Source organism: Pyrgilauda ruficollis, unplaced genomic scaffold, assembly GCF_017590135.1.
Source record: "Pyrgilauda ruficollis isolate IOZ18807 unplaced genomic scaffold, ASM1759013v1 scaffold424, whole genome shotgun sequence".
Lineage (NCBI taxonomy): Eukaryota > Metazoa > Chordata > Aves > Passeriformes > Passeridae > Pyrgilauda > Pyrgilauda ruficollis.
Window position 1 is genome coordinate 66,407 of NW_024525757.1, and position 27,571 is coordinate 93,977.

The 27,571-nt window shown below is 38.2% G+C and overlaps 1 protein-coding gene across 1 annotated transcript in view; it reads right to left on the bottom strand.

The window, feature by feature from the left end:
* Positions 1-1,117: 1,117 nt before the first annotated feature.
* ARFGAP3 (ADP ribosylation factor GTPase activating protein 3) overlaps positions 1,118-27,571 on the bottom strand; it is a 27,815-nt gene continuing 1,361 nt past the window's right edge. The window contains exons 2-16 of the mRNA XM_041477968.1: positions 22,140-22,258; positions 21,602-21,674; positions 19,008-19,139; positions 17,481-17,567; positions 16,657-16,738; positions 16,301-16,357; positions 15,100-15,146; positions 13,857-13,999; positions 11,674-11,799; positions 11,118-11,240; positions 8,490-8,627; positions 7,675-7,798; positions 6,630-6,720; positions 3,259-3,380; positions 1,118-2,605 (exon numbers count right to left, since the gene is read on the bottom strand). Coding sequence (XP_041333902.1) covers positions 2,588-2,605; positions 3,259-3,380; positions 6,630-6,720; positions 7,675-7,798; positions 8,490-8,627; positions 11,118-11,240; positions 11,674-11,799; positions 13,857-13,999; positions 15,100-15,146; positions 16,301-16,357; positions 16,657-16,738; positions 17,481-17,567; positions 19,008-19,139; positions 21,602-21,674; positions 22,140-22,258 — 1,482 coding nt within the window. The 3' untranslated portion in view covers positions 1,118-2,587. The remainder of the gene's footprint in view (positions 2,606-3,258; positions 3,381-6,629; positions 6,721-7,674; positions 7,799-8,489; positions 8,628-11,117; positions 11,241-11,673; positions 11,800-13,856; positions 14,000-15,099; positions 15,147-16,300; positions 16,358-16,656; positions 16,739-17,480; positions 17,568-19,007; positions 19,140-21,601; positions 21,675-22,139; positions 22,259-27,571) is intronic.

Below are 27,571 nucleotides of genomic sequence, written 5' to 3' on the forward strand. Positions count from 1 at the left end.
AAACTGATGTGGAGCAGACCAGAGTGACAGCATTAAAGCAAGAGCACAACAAGATTCTGTTCACAGCTTACTTGGGGAAGGAGAGTACAGGACACAATTAATCCTCATTCTGATGTTTAAACATTTTTTTAGCTCTTTCAATTTAACCATCCAAAATAAACTCACTGAAATATAAAGTATTAAATAACCCTCCTTCCCCTTCCCTTATATGCAGTGTCTTTACAGGACTTTAAGAGGGAAGCTTAACTTGCATGGTTCCCTGCTGCTGCTGTTTTTGGGAAAAGCAAGATGTGGAATGGTGGGAAGAGGGAATTAAGTGAAGAAGAACTGCAACAAAACACAACTGGCGACCGATGCCAAGTCTCCCTTAGAAGCTTGTCACAAAAGCATTTATATATATACATGTATATATATATATACATGTATATATGTATATAGTATTTTTCCATCTAGGAGTGATTTGCAACAATGCATAAAACCAGGACACAGTTACACAGCTACTGCAGTGCAGCTGATGTCAGGAATTTTTACAAATGAAGAATCAGGAAAGGGGACAGAACACCTCCTTACCCTCCCCTGCCCTAATTGAAGTATGTGCATCCATCCTCAGAGGTCTGAATATGCACCCTAGACACTGGAGAAGCATCTCTTCTGCAAGTTTGGATGCTGTTTGTGTATCACAACCCCCAAAAAGTTGATCTTAATTACTGATTATTTGTAATAAATTTATGTGTACATTCAAATGAAGTATGCTTTGAAAGCCAAAAGCTGCTACCTGTAACTAGGGAAAACCAAAGGATGCCCTGAGCACTACACTTTTTTGTTACATTACCAAAAATCATCTCCATAGGGTGGGAAAGGACATAGGAAAGCAAATCTTTTATTGCAAAGCTGTACCATTAGGCAGAACAAATGTTCATCTTTGAACTCTCTTAAAAAATAAAGGCAATTTTTGATGAATAAATTTAATCAATAAATCTAAACCCAACAACCACAAGAACAGGTTATCAGAAGTGGGAATTAGATAAGAGGTATCAAATCAAAGTAACCCCCATAGCAGGGAGAGGAATGATGAGGAGGACTCCATGGATATCAGAAGGCTAATTAATTACTTTATTATACTATGTTATTCTATACTATATTGGACTATATTACATTGCATCTCCACTGCACTCATCTCGTGACTGTCAGCCGACAGTCCCGACACACACACACACACTTGGCCCTGATAGGCCAAGGAAACAAAATACCATCACTTTAGGTAAACAATCTCCATATTGCATTCTACTTTAGCACAACACAGGCACAGCAAATGAGGTAAGAATTGTGTTTTCTTTCTCTGAGGTTCAGAGAATGTGAAACCCAGAAATATTATTGGGAAGAATTGTGCCTTGCTTTTCTCTGTGAAGAGAAATGTGGCAGCAAGAGGCAGGTAGAAATGAAATCCTAAATACAGCTACACTGTTAACTGAATTTAACACAGAATCTCAGTTCAGTAGTTTATTTTCTACCCCAACTTAAGTGTTTAGATTTTTAAATCACTACAGCAATTTAATAAGAAAGCAAGTTTGACTACCTGAAACTAAAGGCTGATTTTACCAGACCACTGTAGAGACAAAATACAGATGACAGTGTTTAGAAAGCTGGATACTGATGGCCACACATAGAAATTGAATTCAAATCTGAGTTTATATCAATTGTTTTTTATTAGATATCAGCAGTTTACAAATCTGAATTAAGAAAATTACAGAACAGAATTAACTTGAATTCATTCTTGGTTGAAAAGTTTTTTCTTTAAGGTCATATTCATTTTTATGCAGGATGTCATCAGCAATAAATTCCAGACTGTCTAAAACACAGCCCCCTATTTCCTTATTCAATAATTGATAATTTATCAAAAATCTAAGACTGTGCTAAACATTTTAATAAGTATTTAATTAGCTACTCTATTAGGCCCTTAGTATATTTCAAGATTTTTTTTTTCTATTTTTAAACAATACAGAATTTTTAAAAGCACTTAAGGATTCTATATTGCAAATTTTTTGTAACTTTCAAAACTAGGAATAAATAGACTGTTCCCACCACAAGGTGAAATCCACTATTCAGCATTACCACATTTTGACTTCTCCACATTTCACATCTAAGCACAGAACCTTCTAGCTGGAATACTGTATTAAACACTAATTCCCCACCATTTCAATGCACATCAATTTATGACTTCAAGAGCTTTTACCTCCTGGCAACACAGGTTTAAATTAAATGTTTTATTTTGCTACAGTCTACTAAACACCACCACCTCCTTTCTCCTTCCTGCCTCACAGACAGAGCCAGTAAAAAAACAAAGCTCCCAGCTTATCTAACAATAAGGCTGTTAAGAAATAAAGACTGGAAAGGAACAAAAAAGAAAAAGTATATGCAATGTAACAAGTTGCTGCAAGATGTCTGCTCTGTTAAGATGAAGCAACACTAAGAAGAGGCCGAGTCAGAAATCTGCACTAAGAAACATCATCAGTCTTAAGGCAACCTTCATTTGAATCAGCAGAGTGATTACTTGTGTGCCTGAAGAGGAATCCTCCTTTAGCTTCAGTTAGGAACCATATCGGTCCTAGAAAAGTAAAAACAAATAACAAACCAGGTATGAGTGGGTTTTCCATGCAAAGAAATCAGTTTTACTTCCATTTGTGCAATAAATAACAGCTGAATTCTTCAAGACTTTCAGAGAATTGACCAGTTTCCAAGAACTGGAGTTTAGGGTTGAATTCCAGGATAATCAGCCTGATTTTCAAACATCTGAGACCTCCCAATGACCTCATACAGGAATTGTCAAGTGACTGGAGCACAAAACATGCTGGACACTGAGGCTAGGATGGCTTATTTCATGCAAAAACATGGATCAAAGGTCAACTAAAGAGCCAACACAAGTGTTGGGCTGGATGATCGCTGCAGATCCCTTCTACCCAAACTATTCCATTCTGAGTTAGGAACTGTGATGAGTTTAAAATAGAGTGACAACAAATAACTTTCATGATGGGGTTTTTTAATTGTAAGATAAAAGTTATCCTTATGAAGGTGAGCTAGCAGATCCAGATTTATTTTCTAAATTATAAAGATTTACTGTCTACTTTGAGATGTCTACAGAGCTCAAAACCAAATGCATTCTGTTCTCCCTAAAGATAATTCAGTGGCAGGATCCACGGTACTAAATCCCTATAGAAAGGCTTCAACTGATGGTTAATAGATTGTGATACTTTTACTCACCTGTATAGATGTCATGACCCCATTAGCAAGGACAGAAAGTTTTCCCGCCACAGATTTCACTCCTTGTTTAAACTGAGCTATATCAGGAGCTGAAGATAAGACATTGGTAATATTGTAGCTTCCTAAAAGGAGAACACACACACACACACAGGAAACAAAATTTTTAAATATTAAAATCAACCTTTTTTTTTTTCCTCCCTGAAGTACAATGTATGACTAGGAGCACTAGACAGAGATCTCAATGTCTTAAATGCATTTCCTTTGGATTGTTTTCAGGCTTTCTTAATTCCACCCAGGAGTGCCATCCTCTACACTGCATTCCCAGCAAAGCAATTAATGTTTGGATAGTAGATTACTTATTGTGTACTCCCAGTCTGTGACAATGTTGTTTTGTATCCTCAACAGCTGTTATCCCCCTGCAATTTAAAGATATATGCACTTCAGAGGTGGCTGAAGTGAGGAACCCTATTTGTATGCATGCAGAGGCGTGATTTCCATGCCGTATAAACACAAACATTTTGCCTTACTACAATTGAGGCTTGGAAAAATCCATAGAAATTATAGTAAATGTAAATAAATTAGGTTTTATAACTCCAGAACAATGCTGGCAACCCAGCCTTCCTTAAAATTTGGACAGAATTAGCTCGGCTGTTATTATGGAAAGTGCAGGTCTAAAGGTAAAAGAAATCAAAGATAATTAATTAATTACTCTAACTGCACTCTAAACTAACTGCATGCAAAGTATTAATATGCTAAAAATTACTGTCAGCCACTCATTGGTGAAAATAATTACTGGCATGCCTTAGTGTTAAATATGGGATACTGTCAAAGGCACAAATCCAAGTAAACCAGAATCACAGAACCGTGATCACAGAGTCAGCCGCAGAAAGGCCTGGGCTGGAAAGAACCTCAAAGATCATTTCATTCCAACCCTCTGCCACAGGCAGGAACACCTGCCACCATCTCAGGTTGTTCCAAGCCCCATCCAACCTGGCCTTGGACACTTCCAGGGATCCAGGGGCAGCCATAGCTTCTCTGTGCCAGGGCCTCCCCACCCTCACAGGGAACAATTTTTTCCCAATATCCAGTCTAAACCTCCTCTCTGTCAGTTTAAATCCTTTCCCTCTTATCCTGTCACTCCAGGCCCTTGTCAACAGTCTCTCTCCATCTCTCCTGTGGGATCCATTCAGGCACTGGAAGGCCACAATGAGGTCACCCTAAAGATCTTGGGAAGTAACCATCCCAAACCACACCATTTTCCAAATAGAGACTTTTAATCTTTTGAACAGGGGTGGAGGAGGAAGAGAGAGAAGGAAGAGGGAACCTGTAGCTCCTCTGTCCTGGGACGTTAAAGGCACCTGCCCCCTTAGCAGGCTGTGACAGACAATCCTGGAGATCCTTTGTTTTACCTAAGATAAGAGGACGGTTTGTAGCATAGACGTCTTGTCACATTAAGAGAACTTCCCACTCCAATCCTTCAACCCAGCATGGGTTTATAGATACTCTTTACAGATTATCTTCAAGAGTTCCCTCAGACAGTCCTATTTCTGAGCTACAATTTGGACTTTCTTATGATCTGTTCCACTTATCAAATTAAGGCATTTTTGTTACTAAAATCAGTCATAGAAATAAAATCTGCAGATATAAATAATCTGAGAAGCTCTAACCACTTCTCAGCCAGAAGAATTCCCTCAGCATTTACTGGCTAAGTTTGGTTGGTCTGAAAAAGTTCATGTACACAAGGCAGGAAAGCACCTCCTTTTCTTGTGGTTTCCTGCCAAATCACCTCCAAGTCAGCCACTTGATTTTCATAAGCATCAGCTCTGAAATAATGCAAAAAGGCTTTTTCTTGCGGCCTTCTCTTTGATTAAAAACTTCCCTACAGCATTCTGTGCAAAAGCAAGGAGCCCCACACAGTTCTACCCTGACACCTCATCAGTGCTCATAAAAACAACCTTAGAGCAAAGGATGTTTTATCCTGGCAAGGACTCCAGAACTACACTGGTGTTCTTATTGACAGGGTCCTGACTATTTCATGGAGCTAATGATAGTCTGGGCACTAATTCCACACCAGAAAAACTGTCACTGCCTCCAAAAAGGGCCAACTCTCAGTTTTTGGGGTGAGGGGTGTAGCAGAGACATCCAGGAAAGGAAGTTTCAGTACTTGATATGGTGTGAATTTATGACACCATGTTGCAAATGCTCTTTCAAGTGGCTAAAGCAACTTACTGTGATTTCTGCTTGGTATCTTCTTCCCTCCTTAACTTTTTTTTCACATTTCAAATTCCTAAACCCTGGTTTTATTTAAGCAACCAGTAACAGGAGTTATAAATAACTATATAGTTACATAATACCTAAAATAATATATTGTATTATACCAAATATATTATATTAACTATAATATAAATTATAGTTATATTTATATAATATATTATGTAAATATATTATATTAACTATATAGTTATTATAAAATTCTGTTTCCTCCGTGTGTGTGTTCTCTGCTAGTCAGTGTATTCAAACTTGCTTTCAGGGGATCAAAACTAAACAGTCACAGGTTTTTCCCTCCTAGTTTTCCAAAGTAAAATCAGATGCTGCACACTGTTTGTTTTTCCAGGCTATTTGAATAATTACTCACAGATTTCTTCAGTAACTCTTCTTTTTCCAATTTCTTCAAAAGTTAAGGAATGAAACTCAACTGATTAAGCCTATAAAATGTTCCAGCATTTGCCACCTTTTCCATTGCACATTATTGCACAATCCAAGAAGTGTTGGAAAGAAAACATGAGACATTTTCAATAATCTAAGGGGCTTCTTTTCACTCAATCTAATCTTTCTCCCTTTCTGATTTGATGAATTACACTCTCCCATGTGAGGTGCTCCAACAAATCTTTGAAACAGACAAGTGAAGATCTTCCTTAATAATTTTGCAAGGCCAGAGGTAGAAGCAATTATCCCACTGAATGGATATGCCATGTAACAGATTACATGGGAATTTCAAGTCCACTAACATTCATTTAATAATTTTCCCAGATCCAGTATTATACTTACGGTAACTGATCAAAAAAACTACCTGAGAGTCCATTTAGGTGTTAGCTCATTGGAAAATATTAGTTTTCCTTTGATAGAACTTATCTACAAAATAGTCTGTTATTTGCAACACAGCCCCCCAGTATAAAATACTGAACTTATAGAATCAAAAATAGAAAACTTAAAATTCAAGGGGTTAAAATTTTAAACAGTGACTACACCTGGCATGTCTGTTTGAGCTATTAGCATTTTGCTTGCAGAACACAGTGATGACTGTGATTAGAAGCAGAGTCAGGGCCTGCATTGCCCACATGCTCCAGTTTCTCACTCTCTTTGATATGTACCTGTTGATTGTTTCCTCTGGTCTTCAAACAAGTCAGCTGAACTTATGGATGTGCTTCCAGAAAGCCTTTCTAGCCGAGCCCTTGCTTCATACTGGAAAAGAATTGAGAATAAAAAGGATTTTATCACCTTGAGGTCACCTTTTGAGGTCATGTCAGATAATCTGAGAGACTACAGACTTAGAACTGAAGTGGACCATACTGAAAGTTGTGCCCATTTCAGTTTTCACATCACTTACACTGAGTTTGCCACCATCTCATTTCTGAGTTATCCAAGAGTGACATTTATCACTGCAACCCCAAAGGTCCCACTAGCTATTAGTTACCCTACAACTGCTGGAAAACTGTGCAGCCATTAAAAACAACAACTAAAAAATGTGAAACCAAAGGGAAAGCATTGCAGTTAACATCCTGCTGACCCTTCCAACGACATGACACTTTTAACTCAACTTTTTTCAAGTTCCCTGCAAACAGTAATTATATTTTTGATTAGTACTTACACTGTTAGTTTTTCATTCAAAATCCGTATCTTGCCTCCAAAATCCAGCACAATACTATTATCTTTTTTCTAGGCTGATTCAACTCCTGCAATTCACTGAACAATTTCTTTACTTGGTTAGCTTTACAACATTAATGATGTTTTAATGTAACAAATCGACAGCAGGAAGATGTTTCAGCAGTGGTTTGTTGGCATCAGTCTGGGTATTGTTTTGGGTATCTAGAACAAATTAAGCCGGATTCTAAAAATCCTAAAATTCCTGGTCAAAAATCAGGAGTGCTAAATCATAGTCTACCACTTCTATCAAGAAGAAAGAATGATGGAGGTACAGTCCTACATGCAACTGCAATTCCTTAAAATTAAATTATAAACTATCTGAAATTTGTACATTTCTATCAAACAAATAATCAAGGGGACATAATTCTATAAGCTCACTAATTCTACCAATTTTAACTATTTATTGCCTTCTCTCTTACTCACAAGAATACTATTTTTATAGTCAAAGAATATTTTAACATTTAAAAATACTTATCACTATTTCCTACTTACATCAGCCTGATCTTGCCTTCCAAAGTACATGTCTGATGAAATGGCTTTGACATTGCCAAATTTTTTCTGTGCTTCATCTGTGTTTGCAGAAGGTTCATATTCAGGCTTACGCCGGGATGCAGGCCTGGAAGGAAAATAAACTGCATCAGGGAGAGAAACCACATTCAGAGAGAAACCACATTCACATCGTGGCAGAATGAAAGGAATCAAACAAGAGCCAGTGAAGTGCTCAAGTTGCATTGTACAAGTAAATGAAAAATAAGATTTAAAGTAAAAAGAAGAGAGGCAGTAAACATCAACCAAGCACATAACCTCCTCATTCTTACATCTTCTACTTGATGACAAAGATAGAAATACAGCTGTCATAAAGAAAATATATTTTTTATCATCACAATCAGACCTGTTGTTTGTGTCTGTAGTACCTTCATCCTCAGAACTGAGCACTCCAAATTTACACTCATTTGTTAACAAGGTTTCCTTTCACACAATAAACAAAGCAGGTATGTGCACAGAACAGTGCCAATATCTGAGTTTCTCCCCACATCTTTTGTCTACTTCCTCTTTTGCCGTAAGTCTTTTAGTGGAGGGAATTACCTCCACTACATGGACTGAACAACTCTGAGCACAACAGACAGTGCTTAAAATGTAAGGAAGAAATTCAGCTTACAAAAGAAATTCAGTCAGGAGATCCCTTGACTGCTGATGGAAATTCTGGCCTAATTCTCTGAAGAAAATCCCACTGCTATGACCAGGACTCAAATCACATTAAAACTTGCACTTTCTGGACAAAAATAAATTTGGTTTTCTTGGTGTACCTGTCTGAAAATCCTGTGCTTTTTGAAGTTAACAATATATCAATGTCTTTATTATTATTTTCTTTCTTCCAAAAAGCATCGGAATTGTCATCCCATTTAGAGAAAGTGCTGCTCCTCAGATCTGAAGAATCAAAGTACCTAGAATAAAAGAAAGAAAAACCTATTGAAAAGTCAGAACTTTGTTATTTATTGAAAAGTGGGAATATATTTATTTGTTGTAAGATAACGACTGCTGTAAGTATTCACTAGCAAGTATGTTTTCACCAAAACTACAGTTGTCAGTGAGTAATTTGGATTTCACAACACTGCTTTAGAAGCTTTGTACAGTTGAATCCAATGGCCCAAAACAGGCAGGAAAGCCTTTCTTTCTGGTTCTGGTTTTATTTTTAGTCCAAATATTAAGAACTTGCGAGTTTTGCCACACATTTTGTTAAAATTAAATGCTAAAAAACGTATTTATTGAAAGTGAGTCTGAATTCAATAAAGCAATCTTCTCTTGCACATCAAAACCGTGGGGAAAACACAAAATAAAGAAAAGAAAAAAAATTAAGCATGTTTGTAAATTCTGCTATTCTGATCTGATTTGATCTTTTCCCCTTTTGGTTACCTACACATACCTCAGCATATGTGGAAAGTATTTGAAAGAAAAAAGAAACAACCAAAACCTATTAAAATGCAAAAGATTAAGATTTTGTGCTTGAAGAAATTTACCTGAAGTTTGACTATAACTAGGATGGGGAGAAAGATGATCAAAACCACAGGGGCATAGGAGAATGGAACCATTCAGTAGAACAAGGTAAGATACTAAAGTCTGCACCTGTATCTTGTGAAAAATACTCTTAAAAAAATTCTCCATGTTTGCACTATGAATGGTCAGGCCACTCATTTTTGCAGGTCATGAGGAACGTGACCCCTGAAGCAGCAAAGTCTCAGCACTGAGCATGGAAAATATGAGGGACAGATTTGGAATGAACGTCTACAAAAAGCAGGAGCCTCTCTCCTGACAGACAAAAAGAAACCACAGCAATTTTATAAATTCCATAATAATAAACAATTAAGGTGTTTTTATGGATTTGAAGCTTTCCAGTTTCACATGGCCTCCAAAACCACAGCATTGGGCAGGGTCTGCATGAGCTGATTTGACTAAAAGTGTTTATTTTCTCTAACCTTTCCTCTCAGATTTTTGCAGATTTGCAAAATACTTTCTCAGTATTTGTGGTGGGGGAAGAGAAAGAAAAACTGCATTTAACACAAACTAAAAAAAATTTATATTGTGACATTAGTAAAGTAGCAAAAGAAAACATCACAATTCAGGATTTTCAGAGGCTTCAATTTTATGTCTAAACCTTGAGACCTTTAGCTTGCTTAATTCACTTATCAACACTCTAATATCCAGTATGATTATTTTGCTTATGGGCATATACTAAGATGATGCTAAAGCTACTTTGTCTCTATTTCAAAGTCACAGCTTGAAATAAAGGATAACAATACCCTTAAGAAGTCCAAATCTGACTGTTCTTTCTTTAAAGAGAATGAACTTGTGTACCAACTCCAATTAGATCCTCCCAGCTCGAACCAGAACAAGAGCAGGGAACAGCCAGGTTACAATATATCCTCTAGTCACTGAACCATAACACATTAAAAAGGCTCCTCCATAATTCATGCTTTGCCTGCTGGTAGCTGATGAATAATTTGAGAGCAGTAACAGTTCTTTTCAGGGAACAAACAAGGCAAGCACTGAAATGCTATGTTTTATTTTACAAGACTGTTGCCACTTTCCTTGGACCCACATTTGTATTTCTGTTGCACTGATTGCACTACAAAATAGTGACACAAAAGCCTTGTGCTTTTATTGCCTGTCTACAAGCAATTAGGTACAATTTCTCATATTGCTGTGGCAAGGATCCAATAAAGGCAGTTTATGAAAGCAACACCTGTTTACATCTGAGTCCAGAAACAGCTGGTTCATTGCAATTATTGCCTGTAAGACTTCATTATTTTTCTTCTCCCAAGAGCAATATTTTATAGTGTGCATTGCATTCATCTTCTGATAATAAATGTTTCAATTATTTTTCGCTCACGTTTTATGTTCAGATACATAAAAGTCTCTGAAATAGGACTGCAGATATCCACACAACACGCCCAGCACAGTACTTCAAAAAGACTGAAGTTTGTGCACTTGGCATGCAGAGAATGATGCAACTGTCGTACATCTAGTATCAGACTTCAATGCTTATTTAATTTGAAGATAACAGCACAAGAAAGACAGAAAAAAGGAATGAACACAAGTCATTCTGATAAAGAATTCTTTGGATTTGGAATAAAGCAAATAAAAGTTTATATGGCAACTGTCTGTGCAAGCAGAGACTGGACAAGATAAAATCTACAAACACATAGTTCAGACCACTTTTCCAACAAAGCTACTGCCCCTACTTCACAAATCCACCTGTCACTGAGGCACGGCCAACTTTTCCACCACTCTTCTGATTCAGATGTCCCCTGAAAACATGCTGGATGTGTACACAGGTTCAAACTGCCTCCATCTCAGCTTTCAAAAACACTATGCATATTTTTATGGAACTTGCATATACTTCTGGGCCCATCCAGAATCAAAAGCTTACAGAATACCTTGAGCTAGAAGAGAAGTAAGAGTCTTCCACATCATCCATGTACTTCTTCTTTGGCTTTGCAATTGTAGGTGTTTCCTGCTCGATTGTTTGCATCTCTGAGGCGACTGAGTGAGAAATGCCACTGGGGACAGGAAGAAAACAAGCATGTAAAGAGATGACAAAACTCACATCCTAAAAGAAAAAAAAGAAATCAAAGCCCAAATCTAGTTTCTGAATCTTGCTGAGAAAGCCCAAGCTATACAAACAGTTAAAGAAAGAGGAATTAAAATAAAGGAAACCCTTGGAAAACTATCATTCTCTCAAGTAGGGACAGGACTTCTGAACACAAAGCCCATTCTGACAGCTGGAAAACACAATCTAGGTTGACCTCTGTCTAGCAGGTTAGAACTTAAATCTATCAGAAGTTTCCACTTGACAAAGAGAAGATTTTTTTTCTGATATTGCTCAAGTTTCCACAATATGCTCTAGTCCATTTCTTAATTTCCTTTAGTAAAATGAGGGCTAAATGTGTAAAACCAGAGTATTTCCAATACAGTTTCCAGACATTCACATACCTCCTATTGCTGCCCAATCCCATGCCAAGCCTCTCCAGTTCTGTTTTCTTCTTACCAGAGCGGTTTAAGGTTTCCTCTCGTGCTTTAATATCAAGATCTCTGTAGGCCAACCTTAAAGATGATACACTGGAAAAAACAGTTATCAGAGAAATGTCCAATGCTACACTGAATCAGCCCAGGAATATTAGTAGAACATTAACAATATTTATTCTAGCACTGTATTTTCTAATGTCTTCCCTTAAGGCACATCTGGGACCAGCTAAATCTCCATCCCTTACCTATAAACCATCTTAATATTTTGCAGTCACACCAGTGCAGCAGAGACTGAGGTTTGTCATCTTGATTGAAAAAGAACTGCAGAATCTGCAGAATTGCAGAAATACTGCCTAAATTTAATTTGTTGGGTCAAAAGGGATACAATTTTTATTGATTTTAATAAGCAATATTTTAATTCATAAGTCTCAACTAGCACAAAGTACAAATGAACTATCAGAAGAATGACAAATGAGATTTTGCAGCACATCTACCAGCAGCATCCAAAGCAGAAAGGAATAACTGGTAACATCTACCCAGCACTTTATGCAGTAAGATTAGCAGCCCTTCGCAGGAAATCTATTTTATGAACATCAAAATCTTATTTGCTGTTGATTAAAACAAATGGGAATACTGATCAAGTTTTTAGATGCAATTTTAGCTATCTATTCTTGTTAGTGCACAGCAGAAGATAAGGAAATTGTGTAAGAATTTAAAATCACATTTAAGTCTCAGAACCCTTCCTCCTTCCAAATACTAAACTACAAAATAATTACTTCTACTCCTTGCCACAGAACAAAGTCATATTGAATTAATTTAGTAAAGCTTATTACTTAAGCTTTTAAAATTAAAACCACCACACAAATTAGTTGGAAGCAAATGCAATTTTAGCAGAGTTCACCCTTCCTTTCATTTTGGTATCTGCTGCCACCTAATTGATAATCTCAGGGAAATACAGTTCTCTTGCCTGCACTGGAACGAGATCCATAAACTCAGTGTATGTGCATCCCTCATGTTTTAGAGGGTTTTAGCTACAGCAAAAAGGTTGCAGAACTTTTATTAAAAGTTAGCTTGGATCTTTATATTTATACATTTCTGACACAAAACCCAAGACACTGCTTGGGACTTCCTTCCAAACTAAATTATATAGTCAAAGACAATATTGATATAAAATAATAATACATGAACAATCCTTTTTTGATTATTTAGTTGCTACTTCAGAGTCTCTCTACTGGTAATTTTTGGCAAACACCAAGAACCATGATGTTGTGGTTAAAACACTTCAAATTATCTCCTTGTGATTGGCATTTTTAACGCAATCAAAACATTTATTTCTGCAAGGACAACAGAAAAGTGAGCAAAAGGAATGGGGAGGAGATTATAGACCAAAGACCTTGGTATCATGACCAAAAAAGTGATCCTGTAATTATGTAACAATTCAGAAAACTTCTTTAAAGGTTATAGGATGGATTCTCTAGCACCTGACAGGTTGTTAAGCTCTATAGCAGTAGAAGTGTACACTGACCAACTATTTAGTAGTGTAATTTTGGTGACAACTAATGAAATGTTAAAAACTGAAAGCACATTACAGAGGAATCAGGAACAGCACCCTCTGAGCTTTAGGGCTGAGTATTTATTAATTAAGGTGGACCAACAGATTCAAGACCTCAGACAGAATTATTCAAATGGTTTTGGTGAAAGTGAAGGCAGTTCCAGCATAAATCAGCTGAAAACTTCATCAGGCTATTTCAGACATACTTAAACTTCCTCTGCTCTTACCCAGTAAGTACAAGCTGAAAATTTCCTATGCTCTTAGAAAGACTGCTTTCAATAGTATTGAGCTCATTACACCAAACCGAAATAAACTAGGTAACTAGCATGAGATGAAAAAAATTCAAGAGCCAAGAGTCTTCTTAATACTTAATTTTCTACAGTAACCCATCAACAGTATAAACATATATTTAATAGCCAAAAAAAGGTACTGGGGGAATTACTGCTTGGCTCATCTTAACCATGTCTGTTTGGGAATTTTTGTTAAGAACTGAAGTTTTATTTGCATACGCTAATCTATGGTAGTATTTAAAATGCTGTCAATTAGCTCATAAAATTAGGCTTCATGGTTTACCATTGTATAATTAATTCATACTTACAGTGGCTCTTCCTTCTCAGTCTTCTTACAACTGTGAAGATCTTGTTCCTTCATTTTATCTACAGCTTGTGCTTTTTTTTCAATCTCATTAAAGCTTTGGCTGCTCACTTTTTGGGCTCCCAAACCACCTCTTTTAGAACCAAGCTGGAATTATTGAAAAAGAAAAAACCAAAGGCCCCAAAATTATCACTGAGACAACCACCTCAGCTGACTCATCAGCCAGATGTGAAAGCAACAGCAAACACTACATCCTGTTTGGGAGCAGTCCTTGCAAACAGCAAGGACTATTTTGAGCAGAGAAAATACTTCTTTCCATATTCTGGACTTCAAAATTCTGCCTCTGCTAATTGTTCTTACAAATTTAGTTAGCTTTGCAGTGAAGTCCCACAGAAAAATTGAAGTATTCAGGTTTTACTTGTTCAGAGGTTGGCAGACTCAAACAAATATAACACACAGAACTCTGGTTTCTCTTGTTGTATAGGAATAACATAATAAATTTTGTTGTAATGGAACCATTATCAGATTTATAAAACACTTAATACTGCAGATATGGATACAGTGGTGCTGACTCAAATGGTGGCACAGCTCTCAAACTGCTGCTCTTAGTCTCTTCTGTGTTTAATTCCTCACCTGCAACACTGCAGCAACAGTTAAATTCACAATGCATTTATCTTCACCTTTTACTGCTTTAAAGCCTTCATGCAAAAGCTCCAGGCCATGCACACACAGATCACAAACTGTACCTGCACTTGTCAACCCTGTTCTGTTGTTCTCACTGGAAGGGAACACATCTGCACAAACCACTCAGAATAAAAAAATCCTCTTGGCTATTAGGGTCTTCTAGTGGGAGTACAGAATCATGGGATTTAATCTAAATTATCTGCTCCAATAAACCTTCAAAATCTTCTGTCCTACAGTGGCACAGACTTAAAAGGAGTGAGTCCCTGTAACAAGCTGTCACCCTGACAGCCTACGATTAGAGTGGCATTAGGGTGACTATTAGGGTTGTTTCTTGAGTTGCAACAGCCACACATTCAAAACTTGAGCTGCCTTCCTCAGTTTTCCTGTGCCTTGAACCATCCTTCAGAGACACTAAACTCTCTTCCTGCTTTTTTACAGAGACCAGATGCTAAGAAAGTGCTAAGACCCCATACAGAAGCAAGTCTATAAACTATCTTTAAACTATCTTGAAATAAATGATACTTCAATACAGTTAAAAATACTCATTGTTTACATACACTTACCCCTTTCTTAGCTTGATTTGGCTTCTTTTTTATGAAGGTGGTGTTCTCTGCAAGGATTAAATGTACATTAGTTAGCATTCAATTTTTATTAATTCCAGAACTGCAGAAGAAAATATCTGTAACATCAACCTCAAAATAATTTTTGCCCTTTATCTTCATATCTTTCTACACTGAGGGGCTGAGATACTAAACGAGCTATGTAACAGAGCTACAAGTCGATATCTCCAAGATAATGGAGATATTGCGATATCTCCATTGAGATATTGGGGAGCTACCTTTGATTGGCATCTCTTGAAAATATGCAATAGGAATAAAATTACAGCTCAGTTGTCTGTTGCAAGCTCCTGCTAGTTAAGAGAACAGGAAAGCAGAACTTGCTCCTCTAAATCAGACTTGACGTCCACATGACTTCATACCACTTCCAAGATGAGTTTTTTCCTGTCTAGAAAGGTATTGGCTGTGTTCAAACCCACCAGTGACACACATAGAACATACCTGCATCACTAAAACATCACAAGCATTATAAAGAGCTCTTACTGTTCTAATTTCAACTGCTCCTACAGCATCCTACTGTGCACACAGAAAAACTACTCTCAGCTGAAATTTGTGTAGAAAGGGGCATACACAGAACAGAGATTCTTCCCTTTAGACAGAACTTGTGATGTCCAAAGCAACCAAGAAAAGCACTTGTCTTAGGAGAACATGTTAAAGATACAAATGAGAAAAGCAGGAGGTGCACATCCAGTGAAGTTTTTTGTAGTCTCCAGCTCTAAAATAACCAACCCCAAATAAAAACAGTGATACAGACCATATCTGCCTAAAGAACTGAAACAGGCCCAGACAGCACTTCTTTACTACCTCTGTGCTGCTGAGAATGAACACTTCATTCTCAGAAGCCTGGTCCTGCAGGACAAGCCTCACAGTGACAAATCACTGACGTATTTTACTCTATTCTATCTCCATCAGCTTTTCTTCCTCACTCACGGTATGATAAACTGCTCAGTGTTAAATATAAGAGCCTGGTCACTGAAGGTATTGCATTATAAACACAGGATTTTTCCAGTCCAAGTTTTTATGTTCAGATTTCTGAAGAGGGAGCAAAATCTATTTCCACAGCTCTTCCTAGGCAGACATTCTCTGTCTAAAGGGACATTTGGGATCCCTACACTTGCTGTTCTCTTCTGCTGCTTGCACTCATTACCTAATGCAGGCTGTGGGGATGTGCTAAGGCCATCAACACTTGGTCCATGTTCTGATCCTAAAAGATAAGGAATAACAAGGGTAAGAATATCAGAAGGCTCTTCAGAATGTATGAAGTATCAAAACAGATCTCACTGTACTCAGGGTAGTGCCTGGTAGAGACACCATAATGTGGTATTTTCATCACAGTTTTCCCTTAAAAGGGAAAGCAGGCACTTAAAAGGGCAGCAGGCACCCCAAATTCTTGTGTTATTAAGCATGCTTAGGTTATTTAACTATTAAAGCAGGGTAAAAAGAGACTAAACTAATAGAATACCAGAAAAATGCAAGTTATTGTTAACAAAGAATCAGTCATACCTTCACAGGATTCTGCAATGTTTTCTGAAGTTTTCTGCTGGAGAGAAACTGGGTCTGGTAACATCCACTCTGTATCACTTGCCTTGGAAAAAACCAGACAGAATCAAAAGTGCACAGAAAATGGAATACACCCAATAAACACTTAGCTAAATACTGCCTAAGCATCACTGGTTTATTAATATTGAGTTTTTATGATTACAGCTTTTAGGATTAAAACCTGTACACATAAGGGCAGCTATTAAAATTAAAACAAATGCCTACCTTTTAATATCCATTTTAACTGTGCTTTAGATTTATTTATTGTATGCTGGATGATTTACTTACATATAATCACCACACCTTCTCCCCACTAGAAGCTCTTGCACTTCCTGTTTTTTACACATTTTTGATTGTGAGCAGTCCTCCCAACATTCCTGGTGTGTCCTCCCACTCCCTTCAAATACACCCCCCTCAAAAGGCAGGTTTGTGACCAGCTCCCAACAAATGTTGCAAGAACTGTTACACTTTGCTGATTGAAAACCCAAGGTACCACACAGTACATTTATATCAGAGCACTTCCAAGCAAGAAATCCTGGCTCCAAGCGGAACTGTCATTTTCATTCCATATTTAGCTACTATTTGGGTCATTTAAAATGATCATCTTAGGAAGTGGTTCACATCCAGGAAGAATTCTGAGACTCAGCGAAGGAAAAGCAGGTACTTATTAACTCCCTAACCTACCTTTTCTCTATAAAGTTTTCTTTCAGGGTTTAATCTTCACCACAGAGCTCACAGTCAACCAAAGTGTTTAGAAAGCAAACAAGAATTAGACAGGTAATTTGTACCTTGGTAGAAACATGGGATGCAAAAAAATCTTCCTCCTCTTTGTTCTGAGGTGATGCTGGTGGCATTGCACACCCATCTGTCCACAGCTGAAATTAAGGGCCAGAGTTTTACAGGTTAATTGCATGAATGTATTATTTTTCAATGCATTAATCTTAAAACAACTCTGTTTTGTTTTCAGGTTAAAAAAGTATTGATTTTTCTTCTTGTCCATATTTTTTCGTTACAAATTTATCCAGTGTTCAATAGATGACATTCCTTTTTTTATTGTATTCATACACATTTCATGTATTCCTGCAGGATCAGCCAAGAGCTTTGAGCAAAGCCAGATCTCAGGGCTGAGGTCCCCAGAGTGCCACAGAACTGCAGGACAGGACTCCAACCTGTGATTTGCACTTCAAGATCACTCACAGGCAAATCTTTTCTCACAGCTCTTCCTAATCCATGCAGGAATAATGACCTCTGTCAGAAAGGATAGTGAAGCTACAACAAGCTCACCTCACCATTCAGAAATCAGCTCTACCACTAAGTCAGAAAAGGAATTTTTTAACATGTCGGGGGGGAGATGGTTGGTACTAAACGCAATTATCTGAATAATTTACTTCAGTAATTTAAATTGCACCTAATCACCTTAGTTTGCAGTGCACAGCTAGAAATATTTACTAAATATTTTGTGCATTTTTCAAATATTTAATATCAAACTATTGGATGGAACCTGTAATTGAAGCAAGATAATCACAGCTCCTTGAAGAGTCATTTGGGGAACTTGACATAAGCTTAGATACACACAGTATATTGCACTTACTCGAACACATTTTACAGCTTAAACTGTTCACAAAGTTCAGAGAATATACCTTTTGACTTAGTAATATGAATTCTATTGTCCATAGTATGAATAATTAAGATTATAATTATCTATTACATTTCATGCTGTTTGATGCACAGATAAGAGAAAAAAATCAAGCCTTCTTGCTTTTAATTTCCACTCATCTGATCAACTCAAATGAACCAGTCACAAACTTCAACAATCTGAATTAAACAATCAAAATATATTTTCTATGTATGAAGAAGAGAACTATTGTCAAACTTATCTAACACTTCAGAAATAAATTCTGGATACTTTGCTTAACTCCTGTCAGCAACTTAACAATGTTTTGACAGCTTGCATGAACTGCCTCAGTGATTCTGATGGAGAACAGCAAGTTCTACACAACTTGCTTATTTCCCAAATATTATTTTTGTAGGGAAAAAAAACAAAAAATACATTATTTACCCGGTCAAAACAAACCTCACTTAAATCACACACAGTCTGTAGTTAATTCCATTACAATTTTTCATGCTGCACTCCTCTAAACATTCAATTTTAGATAAGCAAAAATAAAACCACTACATGGTTCATGGAGAAATGGCCATGTTATCTGAAGACTGATAATCTTTTGTATTACTGATTAGAAATTTAAAGTGACTTCAGAGGGAAAGAAGGTGAAGTTTTTCAGAAATCTCCAGGCCTCAGGACACACACTACTCACATCAGTCCCATGCTTTCTCGTGGCCTGTGTTGCAAGAGATTTGATCTTCTCCTTGTAGAGCTGAGCAGCACGACTGTTGTACTTGGCATTGGTGTCACTGGTTGTGCACCCATGTTGGTGGAAAAAAGCAGACTGGGAAGTAAAACACAGAAAATGCTGTGAGGAACAGGCTTAAAAGCTAATGACATTTGATACAAAAACATATTGCAATGCAGCAAACTACTCCTCTGCCTAAATCTAATCTTTTAAATTATGGAGTCTAAGTAATCTGCAAAGTACAAAGGAAACTCCACTCTGGTGACTTCTATACATATAAATAAAACAGAAAAAACCACAATACATCAGTGTGATGCTTTAAGAGCAAATACAAATGCAAGCTTCCATTACATACAAAAAATCCTTGTTCTGGAATTAAGTGATTGAGAGGAAGGAAGAGGTAAAATTAATTGCCAGTAGCTGTGCTCCACAGAACATTCATAATATTCTAAAAGGCACTGCTTGGATTCATCTCTGTCAGGCTGGGGAGACCAATGTATGTTCAATAGTATCAAAATGAGTGTCCAAAAATGGCCTTCATTCAAATGAAAGAGGTGTCTATGCACGCATCTATGTGCCCAGATATGTTTATAGGCTTGTGTATTTTTATAAAATTAATAAATGAAGATTGTGTATTTCTGCATGTAAATATATACACATATTAACTTGGGACTCAGGGGCTTCTTAGAAACCCCAATCCAAATTACCATAGAGACTTGATCTAAAAGCACAAGGAACTCGGGACACTTTGTATTTTCCAGATTTCTGAAACACAGCAGGAAGCTCAGGACCACTGTTATCCAGGATTCAGCATCATCAGGCAATTACAGAACACAAATGATTCATGTTAATCTAGCAAGGCTTCTAGCCAATAGCTTGTAAAACTAGAATTTGGTATTTAACTGGAACCAAAAGGGAATGGTTTTTTAGTGCCATTAGAAGAAAAGTGTTAATTTTACTTCAAATGTCCAGACAATTTAGCAATCTGTTTTTTCAAGTTTCAAGTATTAATCTGCTGAAGTAATCCAAACCAGACCATTGAGAATTTAAGGTATTTGGGGAGTTGCTGAGGGGATAATGCACCTCTTGGTACAATGTATGATAGGAACCAGTAACATCCAAGCAGGAGGACAAAACCCCACACAATTAAACAATTATGGTTTATTGTTATTCTTCTCCTAATAGGCTAAGACTAACAGAAGACTTTTTCAGACTTTGCCATCTCTTCTTTCCAACTGCTTCAAACCCTTTTACATAGCAGAACTGATATCATTTAATCAAGGCTTTTAAGCATTTGGCTAAAAAAGAAACTATTCTTAACATGATTAAGAATATGATGATTATTCTTAACATGAAATCCCCCTCTTCTCCTTAGTCAAAATTGTGATTTTTTTTTTTTTGTACTAAGTGGCATAACAGAAACTTGATGAGGACATTTATATAACAGCAGTACTAACACGGAAAGGAATAACTTAGCAAGGACAGGCAGAAGAAAAAGAGGGAGAAGACACCATGTAACTGCTCAGACCTGCAAGCCTGAGATAGTGACTTGCTGCATGCCAAATTCAAAGAAAAATATCTCACTGGAAAATACAGAAATGTACAATAAGTAACAATGACCCTGAAGTCAGCATTTTTTGTATGTAAATAGGAAAAAAAATAGAAAAACCCTAAAAGACTTAAAATGGTTAAAACGGTCAAGGAAAACAGTATGGAAAGCAAGCTTGGGTGAAGCTTCTTAAAGAAACAACATTACGGACCAAGCACAAATGAAAAGATAAAAGGGATAAGCATTCAGAAAATTAGAAGAACAGCAGAAATTGCTTTTGGAAGTTGCATGCTCCCACACTGGGTGGGCAAACTTAAGGAAACACTCTCAGTTATTTGTGGAAAAAGCTGTGAAAAGATTGCCCAAGAGCTTACAAAAGAAAACAAAAAGGGAGATAGAGAACAAGACAGCTGTCAACAGAACTTCAATTTACAAACACGCTGTGTAAGTACATAAAAAATCAAGTTGAAAGTAACAGCCAATGTGAACTGGCCTAAACCATGACACTGCCAGTCCCGCCCCCCAACAATGCAGCATGTCTTATCTGCAGTACTAACTCAGGTGAAGTCAGATCTTTACTCCAGAGTGACTTTTGGCAGTTCTGTGGGTTTTGGCATGGTTTTTTCGTGAGCCATGGAAGGAATGATGGTCACAGGAAGGGGCAAATAAGCTTGCTTTACAAGCCATCTTTGAGCAGCTGTCTTAGATTAGGTGTGTACTGAGGAGGAACCTGACCTGGCCTTTCCAGTGATTTTCGTCACTGACTTACAAGAAAAAAAAACAAAACATTTTCAGACTACCAAAATGGAGAAGGTGCAAGAATGGAGGATGAAATCAGCATCAAGAGGGATTATTTAAAGATAGGGAGGTGGGACAGTCTTTATGCTGTAATAAAGAAAAAGGACTGGAAAAATAAAAATAATGCCAGGAAGAGAGGCACTAAGGACAGACAACATTTTCCAAGCCTACCAAACCTCAACGTGCAAAGCAAACACTTGGGTGTACATACAGCATTTGCATTTCCTCCAACCTGCATGCATCTCAGCTGGAACCAGGACCAATTGGAATCCAGTTCTGTTGACCTAAAGACAAAGAAATGTTTTTAGTGTCACCACCAAAGCCATTTAAAATCACTTTGTTTCTGGGGTTTTTTTTGCCAAGTGTTTCTCTCCCCACCTCTTTTTTTGTAATTAGTAGTTATTTATCAGACCCCAAAAGGCCCTGAGTCAGCAGCTGGGATAATCACCTGGAATAGGACAAGCTCAGGGTGCAGACATACTGCACCAGCTGACTGCCTGAGCACTACCCAAGTACCAGAACCACAGAATAGTTTGACTTGGAAGGGTAAAACTCAGGTGCAACCACAATGAGCTGCTTCAGGAAGCAAAGGTGGCAAATTGAACACAATTACCAAGAAGCTATCAGATACAGCAAAGCCAACACAATCAGAAGCTGAAGGAAGAATGGGTTTTCCTCTCTGAGCAGGTCTGTGAACAAAGAAGACTATTAAAAGATTAATTTTGCTGTCAAAACACACTAACACTTACCGAATGAAACTCAAGTGAACGCCAAGGGACCGGTGGGTCCCTGAGCAATCGATACACAGAAACAGTCCATAGGTAATGCTTGCCCAGCTGGGGTTCTTTGCTCCACAGTCAAAACACACCTTAAAGCAAGCAAACAAGCATACATCAGTAACAGGACTTGAGCATAATTAGGCCTTAGAGTTGTATTACAAGTGAATGTAACACCCCTGCAGTGATCCAACTTTGTTAACTCATTCTTACAGCGTTTGTTGACATGACAACTCCATGTATCCTAATTTTAAACATCTAAAGAGGAGTTACACAATCTGCCTACACAGCCTCCCCGTTTCCAAAAATAACCACTGTACACAGGCTGAGAAATCAGGTTAGAGAACCCACATCAGCCTAGTTCAAACACACGTTCAACACAGCAATTCCAGCACTGCTGGAATAGGAAAGTGGTTAGGAAATATTTCCCCGAAGGCAGGCTCTCCGTTGTACTTTTGAGTCCCCAGAAGGTTATCAGCAGGACTAATGCCACCATCATCTACTTTCCTATATTGAAACCTTGACCTTCAGGGCAAGCCATGGCAATCCAGCTGTGTGAAGAAGGCCTCTGAGCACAGCTTATCCAGACAGCCTCTGCAGATATTCGCATGATTCATCACACACCAATTGCCACATCAGCCTTTCCACTGTCTGTGCCACCTGGTTAAAAAGCAACCAGGTCCACAATTACTGCATGGATAAACCCAGGATTTTCCTACCCTCTGCCACCATGATGGACCTCTAACATTCAGACAAAACAGCAAGAACTGTGTGTGTGTCTCATACACTTTGCAGGTCAGCAGACCACAACTTTCAAGTCCTTTTTCAGTTATTCTGAGCTTTGTGCTTCTTTGACCAAGGAAAGCAAGAACCAGAAAAAAAATTATCTGACACAAATCAATTATCAAATGCAAGGAACACAATAACTTTAAACAAAACAGCTATTCTGAGTTAATTCCATGTGCACACATCTATTCTTGTATGACAGGACTTTATCAGATCAATGCTTTTTCAGAGGTATCTGCAAAGACTGCAGAGAAGTATTTTTACAATAAAAGCATCCACCCAGGGGCACCTAATAAGAAATAACTCCACAGAGAGACAAGCTTTTACACGCAAATTGACAGTATGCCAATTTGCAACTTTATGCTTTAAAATCCTCCTATAAACTTAATGCATCCTCATATAGCAATGGAAGTTCTGGCTATATGCAGATATTAAAAGAAAAGTTTATTCCAAGCCAGGTGGGGACATATGGAACATCATAAACAGGCCCCAGAGCTTCCAGCACCTCCTTGCCAAGCTGAACAACAAAATAAAAATAAAAATTAAGAAGTCTTCTTGTCAGAAACTCCCTCTGTAGACCTGGATAGAGATTTTTGTCTCTATTTTTTTGTACATACACGGTCAAACAAGCCCTGAGTCTGGGCTCAAGTCATGTCACCTATCATCCATCCAAATTAATTTCAACTACATGCCCAGGAGTAGTTTGAGGCTAAACTCAGTTTAATGTGAGTATATTTAGCTTGGGCAGTCAAAATTTATCAGGCACAAGCACAGCACACCAGCAGATCCAGCATTAACTCTTCCAACAACTGAACACTTTAAGCCTAAGCTTTAGTTAGGTAATGACTGGTAAAACACACAGAAATCATGGAGATCACAGCTCCTGCAGGTGCAAGTCCTGCCTTTCCCTCTCAACAGGGACCTAAGACTTATTAATGTTATTTACATATCCCACTCCTGTACATGGAAATGGGGCATTCACTGGCATACAGCAGAAATGAGAGCAACACAGAATGAGTGACAACAAGAGGGGTTAGTGAGAGTCCCTGAAACAAGCTCAGGTGGAAGAATGGCACAGAAGGGGTGGGGGATAAAGAAAAATGAGTAAGACTTCATGTATGCCATATTCTAAGAAAATACACAGCCTAACTAGCCAGAACTTGTTCTTTTTTTCTCAAATTCTGTGAAGCAGCTCCTTAAAAAAACACGAGATTCATTTTCATTTTACATTGACTACTTTCAGGCTTTTTCTTTCAAGGTCAAAGGAGGATGGGTCAACAAAAAATGGAGAAGATTCTGCTTGAAACCAAAGCCAAGAGAGAAACCCTGGTCTCACTTCTGATACAGGAGAGCAAAGCTGACTTACAGCTGGAAGGCTTGTGGAAATTCTCTGGAGTACAAATGGGAAATGACAATCTGGAGTGGGAGGTGAAAAAAAAACCCCATGTTTTTAAAAGTTCACTTATAAACATACCTGAAGATTCTCCTCTTTTCCCTTTCCTTTCTTCCAATTTGTAATTTCAACATCTTAAAGTCAATTGCATCACCTTGGAGTTGGTTGCCACAGCTCAGTATCTTCACTCTCACAGGAGTCCCTATCAGACATCTGTGGAAATTATTCCCAGGCATAAAAATGTACCTTTCAGGACTGAGATGCAAGCAGGAATATCCAATTTTCTTCTGAAAGCAAAGGAGGAACTGCTATTTCCATTAATGTTATGCAACAGAAATTGATGCATGTTTCACTAACATTTAGACTAATTTTCTTATTTTTTTCAATTTTTAAAGTGCTTCTCACCACATAAATTTTAAGAAGAACCAGGAGGAAGAAACTAAAATCAATTTCAGAGCCACTCTAAGAAATTGTTTCCACTTAAAAAACAAATTGTATTTTCTGTACTGATTTAGGTTCAATTAAATAATTAAAGTATTAATTAAAAACAAATTTGAAGGATATGCTTAAATAATCTAGTGCTTTCAAAATACTCCCACTTGCATGCTTTTTGTTTACTTTGTGTTGAAACACTTCACAGTGTAGATTCAGTATAAGTCACTTTGGAAAAAAACAGCCAAAGACCTAACTGAGATGTTTGTACAAGAGCAAACACAGAGATTTGGGTATAATCCACAGAAAGCAGTCAATAAATCATAAAACATCCACCTTGCGCAAAGCAGCTACATTAACAAATAAATAGATTACATATTGACATTGGCTATGGAAATGCAGTAATAAATAGCTGACAGAAATGCTATTTTTGGCACAAGCAGAAGAGGTGAGTTGGTTCAGGAAGAGCACTTATCCCTGAGGTCAGGGTTACACAGAGACTTTCTACATTTTGAACCTGCCCCGGAACAGGGCTCCAGCCCCAGGGCAGATCCATACCTTGCCATTCCGAGGCTGTGCGTCCAGCTGCCTGAACACTAACCCGGATGGAACTCAGGAGGCAGTGCCACACTCAGCCAAGGGGATCTAAGCCCAAGCAGCTCCTCTTAGTCACCAGCCACTGTCCCCAGATATGTTTTCCTTCTTCCCTTGCATCAGCACTACTAATCCCAGCTGCTGATCCCGCTGGGAAGCAGCTCTGCACAGGCACTTGGACTCAGGGCAAAGGTAGGGCCAACTCACAGCACAGCCACCTTTCCAGGAATGCCACCATAAGGGAGGGAACTGCAGGGCTGGCCACGGGAAGGCAAGAGGACTGCCCATCTCAGAAGCGTCATCATCTCAAAATGACTTAAGGGACACAAGATAGTAGCATCCATCCTGGGGCAAAACCCAACACAAACCACACCCAAACACACAATGTAATAACAAAACTCAACTACTGATAAACCACCAGCACAACACGCACACTGGGAGTCCAAGGAGAGACAGGATGAAAGAAAGAAATGAAAAACCATTTTCAGAGGGACAGATCTAAAAGGTCTGACAGAATCAAAGAGACTTTCAGCACAGCCTGAGTGTGCAAGTCTTCAAAGGGGTTGAGCTGCAGAACTCAAACACTCAACAGTATCAAATAGCTTAAGGACCATGAACAGATTTATGGGTACGAAATACATCCTAGTTAGTAACTGTAACATGCTTGTTAAGTCATCAGGCAGCTGATCAACAGTCTGCTGTCATCAGGCAGCTCTACATTATGTAACACCCAGACACCAAGAACTCAAAACCTCATCATAAAGGGAACTAACATCAAATTACAGATGTTAATTTCAAGACAATTATTAAAACATCACTTTCAACACACTCTAACCCACATATTAAACTGCACCTTTATTTAAATGAGAATTATTTTCCTAAGCTGACATACACTAAGAACTACTGCAGAGCACCCAGACCTGTGTAAATGCACTTGCCTGCCTAGACCAGGCAGTTCTTCCCAAATTCTATCCATAAACTGCACAGCTAAAGCAAATTACTAATCTTTTAATCCAGAACCCTTTTCAATATTTGCACTTTCCCATGTCTTTCTTCCCCCCCACTCCCCCAAAAAAGACTTGCAAATAAAAGGGACAGATAGACTGCTTAAGGAGAACACAACAGAAAGGAAACAGAAAGGAAACAAACGTGAGGAGAAACTGATGGAAGAAACGACTTTTACTTCAGGAGAACGGTCAGACAAGCAGGAGTGGGAGAGTTGTGAGATCTAAGCTGCTGTTTTCCACTCTCCCTCTCTGCCTTCTTAGGTCACCCAGACCGGGCACCACCGCATTGTTATCGAGTTCTCTGTGCCTGAGCCACTTCTTCGCCACTGGCTCACAGTAAGTGGCAGCACACATTGTGCTACTATTGCTATGTCAACACTGAACTTCTGTGTGGCATCTGACATGGGGTGACAGATACACCTGAGCAACCACAGGTACCACATCCACCTGATTACACAGTCAGAAGGAGTCCAGCACAGGGGAACTGCTTGAGGCATTCCATGCTTGCCAGGCAGGGGCAGTACTTTCTAGTTCTCCTGTGATCCCAATAAAGTACCACAATAGCCCTAAACTACTCAATTTTCAGGCAGAGTGCCAGTGAATTTCAGGGGCTTGTAAGAGATCTCTCACAGTCGTTGTTGGGACTAGAACCTTTCCTTGATAGACTTTTTACCCCATTGCAAAGGCAAGTTTTAAGAATTCTGCTGTTAGAAACTAAGTGCTCACCTCTGAGCTCTGCTTGGAGAAACCAGACCCGTACAGTCTTAATGAATTGTGTTCAAAGTGTGGAAGTCAATTTTGGACCAGAGACAGACATCCGGATTTCTATTCCCAGAAAACAAACCCTACGTGTTCCTTCGTAACCCTAATCCAAAATTTCCTGGTGCGTGTATAAATCACATATGTTGTCAGCGTACATCGCAAAGCCAATATAAACAAGCAGCACAGAGCAGCTGAAGGGACTTGTGCCGCGTCACCTGGCCAGCCACCTTTCCCAGCCCAATGGGCACTACCAGAACCACCTTCACACCACGGAAAAACCCACCTGAGCACGGGACAAGCCCAACGGGATCCCAAAACAACAAACTTTTATCACTACATAAACGGCTGTGCCACTTCGCTGGATAATAAAAACAGGAAAAAAAAAAAAAAAAACAAAAAAAAAAAAAAAACACTCCACACACTTTTCTTCT